Genomic DNA, 7,717 nt, shown 5'->3' with positions numbered 1-7,717 from the left:
AGGCCATAGTTGAACTAACACACAATAGTCAGTAGTCTGGTTTAAGGCAGCAGTAGATACACAAGGGGTCAAGCCTGTGCTACATGCCCAATAGGTTCCATTGGGTGGGATCAAATAATAGGAGCCAGCCCATATTTTATGGGTCGAATTACAAAGTGTTTTTTTAACATAGTGAGGCGGGGTGCCTATACATAGTCCCGCTCCTGAAACTTGTGAGAGGGTTAGGCTATGATCTTGTCCATAGCATATAGCGCTGGGGACAGTGGAGTTAGTATAGTTGGCAGAGAGGGCTATGCCCTCATAGTATGGAGGGCTTGGATTAAGACATAGCCAGCAATTGTTTGCTCTTTCAGGACTGGAAAGATTAAGTGCCTGATAGGCCCCTCTCACTAGGTTGATAAGCCTGTCTCCTGTTCCGAGTATTTCCGGGGCCTTTTTGGTTTGTATAGCTGTGGGAGTTGCGGAGGTTAAAAGTGGTGTTGGTCTTGGTGTTGACCTTAATCTTTGGGGAGGCCTTTGAGGTGGTGAGGCGAGAACTGGATTGGGTCCTATGGCGGCCCTTGGGGTTTCTATAAGAAGTTTTATGGTGAACGTTAGGCCGTCATCATAACGTTCTTTATAGAGTCTGAGGCCCCAGGTATATCCCTTTACCCAATTAAGTTGTTTCTTTCCTGCTTCGGTGAAGGCTATTTCAAGTGGGTGACACCATTGATTGTGACAGGCTGGGTTTTGTGTCCATTTGGGGCTGCTCCTGGCGTGAGAATAATTTGCCCTTACGGTGATATAGTCCCAACCTGAGGTGGGCTTCCAATAAGTGTCACCAGTGGTTTCGCAGCCCCAATTGTGACAGAAAAAGTGGGATGCCCCCCTGCATGAGGTCCACTCTCTGGGTCTGTGAAACCCGGGGCATACATAGAAGGTGAGTGTCCTTAACATACTTCGCTGACTCCAGTCCCCACAGCCTCCCCAAGGATCCAACCCGAGTCGTCCCCGTGGGGACGGTTGTGAAGGCGGCTTCTGTTGGTCAAAGTAATTTTCTATATCCCAGTTGGCTGGAGCTCCCATGGCTAACTTACAAATGTCAGGGTATAAGTTAGGCCACCAAGTGAATGGGGCATGCTGCTGAGAGGTGTTCCAAATTATTTGTCCTGTTTGCGACAGGACTTGCCAGGTGAGCTGTTTTACATGGTGAGGGGACCCATGGGAACTCGGAATGCCTATAACAAGAATAGTCAGTGTTATGATCGCACGAGTCTTATCTTTAGCGGATTTTGAGTGCGTTGAACTCGCCATCCCTCCTTGAGATCGGGTGTTTCCGAGTCGTCTGGTCCCAGATGGGCTGGTTTCACATGAGAGGCGTGGATCCAGGCTGCGATGCCGTCGACTTTTAGCGCCGTCGGGGTGGTTAGGAGTACAGTGTAGGGTCCCTTCCATCGGGGTTCAAGGCTCTTGATCTGATGCCTGCGGACCCAGACGAGGTTGCCGATCTGGAATTGATGTGGCACAGTAGGATTTTTTAGCTGTTCCCTGTAAGCTGCAGCCAGTGGCTTCCAGACTTCTCTCTGAACGATCTGGAGTGCCTGGAGGTGAGCTTGTAGGGTAGCACGATCAGCAAAAGAAGAAACATAAGAATCAATTGGATTGAAAAGGTTTACAATAGGGGGTGGGGCCCCATACAATATTTCAAAAGGAGTTAATCCTAGGGGCCCGGGGGTATTCCTGGCCCTATATAGGGCCAGGGGCAGGAGGAGGACCCAGTCTCTAGAGCCAGTTGCAAGCGTTAATTTAGTCAAAGTCTCCTTGATTGTTCTATTCATTCTTTCTACTTGTCCTGAGCTCTGGGGTCTATATGCACAATGCAATTTACAATTAATCCCCAATAACTTGGCCACTTTCTGACTTACCTGGGAGACGAAGGCTGGACCATTGTCGGTGCCTAATATCTGGGGCATTCCATACCTGGGGAAGATTTCTTCAAGTAGTTTCTTGGTGACCACATTCGAAGTCTCGTGCTTGGTGGGGAAGGCTTCTACCCATCCTGAAAAAGTGTCTACGAAAACTAATAAATATCTATAGCCATAGAGTCCAGGTTTTATTTCCGTGAAGTCGATTTCCCAGTGAACACCAGGGCGATGTCCTCGAACGCGCACTCCAGGGGCAGCATAGGTTTTTCTGGTATTTACTTGTGCACAGACTAAGCAATTTTTAGTTATGGATCGCAACACCTTGTCTTGGTTTAGTAACAAATACGGTTGGTGCTCATTATTTAGGAGGGTTTTCATTTTGTTTTCGCTCAGATGGGTCAGTGAGTGCAAAGATTGGACTATATGGTGAGAATACAAAGTGGGCATAACAATTTTTTCGTCCATGGTATACACCCCTTCTTTTGGGTCCCATGTAGCCCCCATTTTCTTTAGCAGCTCCTGATCCTCAGAACTGTATTCCATAGGTTTAATATTTTCTTGTGGGGGCCATGTGCTCAGGGTAAGAATGGGCCCGGTCTCTTTTTCCCCTAGGGCAGCTTCCTTAGCAGCTTGATCTGCCAGTCGGTTTCCCCTTGCCACTGGGCTATTATCCTTTTGGTGACTCGGGCAATGCATAATGCTCAACTTTTGGGGCAGGAACAAAGCTTTGAGCAGAGCCAATATTTCAGGTTTATTTTTAATTTCTTTTCCTTCGGAGGTGAGGAGCCCTCTCCTCCGATAGATTTCACCATGTACGTGGGCCGTAGCAAAGGCATAACGACTGTCGGTATAAACGTTCAGTTTCTTACCTTCTGCCATCTGTAGAGCCTGAGTCAGGGCGATGAGCTCTGCCCGCTGAGCTGATGTCCCAGGGGATAGCATCTTGGACCAGATCACCTCTGTCTCATTAGTTATTGCAGCTCCGGCTCTTCGCTCGCCATTGTGCAGGAAGCTACTGCCATCTGTATACCAGGTGTAGTCCGCTCCCTTGAGGGGCTGGTCCGTCAGATCCTTTCGGGTGCCATGGACCTCAGCTAGGATCTGGAGGCAATCATGTGTTTCCGTAACCTCGGGTAAGGGGAGTAGGGTGGCAGGGTTGAGCGCCACCACGGGTCCGAACTGTACACGATCAGTGTCCAGAAGCATGGCCTGATAATGAGTCAGGCGAGCATTGGAAAGCCACCTGTCTGGGGGTTGCTTGACCAAAGCTTCGACCGCATGGGGGGCCAAGATGGTTAGTGATTGGCCCAAAGTTAGTTTGCCCGCGTCCTTGACTAGGATGGCGATGGCAGCCACCATCCGCAGACAGGGTGGCCAACCAGTGGCCACAGGGTCTAGCTTTTTTGACAGGTAGGCCACTGGGCGCTTCCAAGGCCCTAGCCTTTGGGTTAGTACTCCCTTGGCATAGCCCTGTTTTTCATCTACGAACAGTTCGAAGGCCTTAGTCACATCTGGGAGTCCCAGGGCTGGGGATTCTAATAAGGCCTTTTTGATGTCGGAAAAGGCCCGTTGCTGCTCCTCGCCCCAGTGGAACTGAGCCCCCTGCTTAGTGAGGGAGTATAAAGGGGCTGCCATTTCTGCAAACCCAGGGATCCATAGGCGGCAAAATCCAGCAGTTCCCAGGAATTCCCTTAGGTGGCGTGGGGTGGTAGGTGTGGGAATGCGGAGAATAGTCTGCTTTCGTGCCTCAGTGAGCCATCTCTGTCCTTCTCTCAGCTGATATCCCAAGTAGGTGACTTGTTTTTGGCATATTTGGGCCTTTTTGGCTGAGGCCCGATACCCTAATTGTCCCAGTGCCTGTAAGAGGGCTTTAGTGCCGTTCAGGCAGTTTTCCTTGGAGTTAGCAGCCAAGAGGAGGTCATCGACATACTGAAGAAGTACCAGGGAAGGATGCTGCACCCGGAAATCAGCTAAGTCTCTGTGCAGCGCCTCATCAAACAGAGTGGGACTGTTCTTGAAACCCTGGGGAAGCCGGGTCCAAGTTAACTGTCCTGAGAGCCCTAGATCTGGGTCCCTCCACTCAAAGGCGAAGAGTGGCTGGCTCACTGGATGTAGCCTTAAACAGAAAAAGGCATCCTTTAAATCTAGCACCGTATACCATTCATGGGAAGGGGGCAGGGTGCTCAGTAGATTATATGGGTTGGGCACAGAGGGATGTATGTCCTCAACTCTTTTGTTGACTTCTCTTAGATCCTGTACTGGCCGGTAATCTCCTGTGCCAGGTTTTTTTACTGGTAAGAGAGGTGTATTCCAAGGTGACCGGCAGGGAATTAGGATTCCTTGATCAAGAAGCCTCTTAATATGGGGCCTTATGCCTTGGCGGGCTTCATGTGACATTGGATACTGCTTTATTGACACTGGGGTGGCTGTTGCCTTAAGTTGGATTAAGAGAGGGGGCTGTTGACGAGCCATCCCCATGCCCCCCATTTCCGCCCAGGCCATAGGGAATTCTCTCAGCCAAGCTTCATTTTGGACCTCTGGGGTCTGTTCAGGTTCATATAGTCTATATTCCTCCTCCAAATGGAGGGTTAAGACCTGTAAGGGTCCTCCATTGGGGCCTGTTATTGCCGCCCCTTCTGGGTTGAAGTGGATTTGGGCCTTTAGTTTGGTTAGAAGGTCTCTTCCTAATAACGGGTAGGGGCAATCAGGTACGTGTAAAAATGAATGCGTCACCTTACCGGTAGCCAGCTGGACCCTGCGTTCCGTGGTCCATCGATAGTTCTTTCCTCCAGTTGCTCCTTGTACCCAAGCAGTTCGGTTGCTAAGTGGTCCTAGAGTCTGGGTTAGGACTGAATGCTGGGCCCCGGTGTCGACTAGGAAGGTAACTGGCTGCCCCCCGACGCTTAAAGTTATCCTGGGCTCAGGGGGGGGCTCCTGGCCCTGACTTCCCTAGTCTTCCAACGTCAGTAGGGAAGTCAGTGGTTTGGGCGTCAAGGGTCCTCTGAGATTCTTGGGGTTCCTGGGACACTCTCGGGCCCAGTGTCCTCTTTCCTTGCAATAGGCACATTGGTCTCTGTCTAATTTGGTCCTTCTTCGTTCTCGCTCTCCCATCCTGACTCCCTCTCTGTTCTGTCCCTGGGTAACTACGGTGGCCAATACCTTAGTCAATTCCTTGCTCCGCTTTTTATCTCTCTCATCCTGTGCCTCTTTCATTCTTAACCATATTCTCTCCTCTTTCTCTTCCGGAGTTTCTCTTTTATTGAACACCTTTTCTGCCTCTTTTAATAAGTCAGAAAGTGTATACCCCTGTAGCCCTTCTAATCTCTGTAATTTGCCCCTAATATCAGGGCTTGACTGCCAGATAAAGGACATTGATACACTAGTTGCTTGCCCTTCATCATCAGGGTCATACGGGGTGTACATCCTATAAGCCTCCTTAAGTCTCTCTAGAAAGGCAGAAGGTGTCTCTTCCTTTCCCTGTATTACTTGCTTAACCTGAGCCAAATTAGTGGGCCGCCTTGCGGCTGCTCGGAGACCCGCTATGAGCAACTGGCGATAGAGACGAAGGTGCTCCCTACCTGCAGAAGTGGCGAAGTCCCAGTTAGGGCGGGTTAAGGGAAAAGCTATGTCAATCTCATTAGGCAACTGGGTTGGTCGCCCGTCATCGCCCGGTACGTTCTTTCGGGCTTCCAGAAGAACTCTCTGCTTTTCCTCCGAGGTCAGCAGAGTCTGCAACAGCTGTTGACAATCATCCCAAGTGGGTTGATGGGTAACTAGAATAGATTCAATCAAGTTAGTCAGGGTGGCGGGGTCCTTAGAGAAGGGAGGGTTATGTTGCTTCCAGTTATAGAGATCAGAAGCAGTAAAGGGCCAGTACGGTGGCCGACCGTTAGGACCTTCCCTCAAGGGGAAAGCTTGGGAGACTTGACTTGGTGGCTGCGCACGTCGGTCCCTGAGTCGCCCCGCAATGGGTGACGCCAGGGAACTAGGCTTTCGCTCTTCTGTTGTGGCCTCCGGGTAGGGAGGGGGTTCTTCTGTTAACAGGTCGATAAGAGGGGACTCAGTGTCTGGAGGCAAAACGGGAGCAGACTGAACAGGCTCGGGAGCAGGCTGAACAGGCTTGGGAGCAGGCTGAACAGGCTTGGGAGCAGGCTGAACAGGCTTGGGAAGTTTTGGGGATTTATCCTGGAGTGGGGTAAGGGCAGGGTAAAGAGAAGAGGAAGTGGGAGTAGGTGGAGGAGGGGTGGGTTGCGAGTCTCCCTGGAGGGCGTGGTTTGGGGGTGGGACAGTTGCTCTTTTAGGGGAGGCGGCGCAGTGGGGGTGATAGGGGAGGAGCAGGGTTTGGGAAGGAGAACAAAGGGCTGGACCCAGAGTGGGGGGTCTGAAACCAGAGCCCTCCAGGTGACGATGTAGGGCACCTGATCGGGATGCCCATGGGGCCCGGGGCTGAAAACTTTGGCTTCCACCTGAGAAATAATATCAAGGTTAAAAGTGCCATCGCGTGGCCATCCCACATTGAAAGTGGGCCACTCGGAGGAACAAAGGGTGACCCATTTCTTTTTCCGTATTTCCACCGATTGGTTGTTTGCCCGGTCTCGGACGTCGCTCCAGTGGCTTAGGGTCAGACTTAAAGGAGTAGTCACTGTCTGTCCCATAATTTCAAGAACAAAAAGAGTTATTATCACAGAGACAAAGACTAGACTCAGACACAGAACAAACAAACGCGCTGCGCGATTTCGGCGCAAAACCGAAAGCAAAAACTCAAGCGGAGATTCAGGGGGTCCGGATTCCCCCTCTCCAACTAAGGCCGTGTATCCCTCCGATACTGGCCGAGCTCCAAATGCCCCGCTGCCCCGGGGCATAGATGTCCCGAAGGACTCAAATGTCCCGCCCGGCGGGACTACAAACGCCTCTGGAACGTCTTCCAGGGCTGTGAGGGAGAAGTCCGAGCCCGTCAGCTCCTTCTGGCCCTCACCAAATACAAATGGATCCGATCGAACCCCAAACCAAAACCAAACGCGTGCGCGAAATTACAAGTAACAGATCCAGACACCACTACAGACACAACGCGAAATCACAAGTAACAGGTCTAACTATAACCACAAACACAACGAATATAGCGCTGGCCAGCTTACCTCCTGACAGTGGGTCGGTGGTCCCTGGGTGGGGGTCTCACATCCCGGACGAGCCCCCAATGAAAAATCCCCCCGGGGCTCCAAGCACCCCGGAATGGACCCCTTCTCAGGAGGAGACCCCCGGACCCAAAAACCAAGCCGAGTCCACTGATCAGATGCAAACAGCACGAGGTTTATTGAGTAGACACAGGTACCTGCGGGCGGTCAAGTCTTAGGAGGACTCTCGCGCCCCAGCCCTTTGTTCAGGGCCTTTTTATGGGGTACGGGGAAGCGAAAACATACGTACAGAAGCAGAAACATAGTTACAAAGTTTTCATTGGCTGGTTTGAATATAAGGCATACTCGGTGTTTGTAGATTGGCTTTGAAGGACCCCGGCGCACGGAGGGAAAAGTGGGGAGGGGGAGTGAGGAGGGGGAGTGGACCTTATTACTCAGCAGAGAAACATCCTGCCTACGTGACTAGGTCCACATACTTAGGCGACCCCCCCCCCTTGCCTACGTGACTATCTGCGCGTTACAAGCCGTGCGCAGCAAGTGTACCTATCTCCCCCGCAACATGCCGTTGCCCCCCCAACTCCAGGGCTGTGCTGGGATAAGGGAGGATTGTCCAAGTAGGGGGAAGGGAAGAGGGGTCTCTTCAAGATGACCACAAGTTTCTATAACAAGTTTACATTTACT

The 7,717-nt window shown here is 51.4% G+C and overlaps 1 protein-coding gene across 1 annotated transcript; it reads right to left on the bottom strand.

The window, feature by feature from the left end:
* Nucleotides 1–382: 382 nt before the first annotated feature.
* Nucleotides 383–6,779, bottom strand: LOC122904608. Its single transcript, XM_044245620.1, is given in 2 exon segments — nucleotides 383–6,160; nucleotides 6,241–6,779. Coding segments are annotated over 2 exon segments (5,448 nt in total). The 5' UTR covers nucleotides 6,767–6,779; the 3' UTR covers nucleotides 383–1,238.
* Nucleotides 6,780–7,717: the final 938 nt, after the last annotated feature.

Source organism: Neovison vison, chromosome 4, assembly GCF_020171115.1.
Source record: "Neovison vison isolate M4711 chromosome 4, ASM_NN_V1, whole genome shotgun sequence".
NCBI classification, from domain to species: domain Eukaryota; kingdom Metazoa; phylum Chordata; class Mammalia; order Carnivora; family Mustelidae; genus Neogale; species Neogale vison.
Note: the sequence above shows the minus strand (reverse complement) of the source record. Positions and strands in the feature narration are given on the sequence as shown.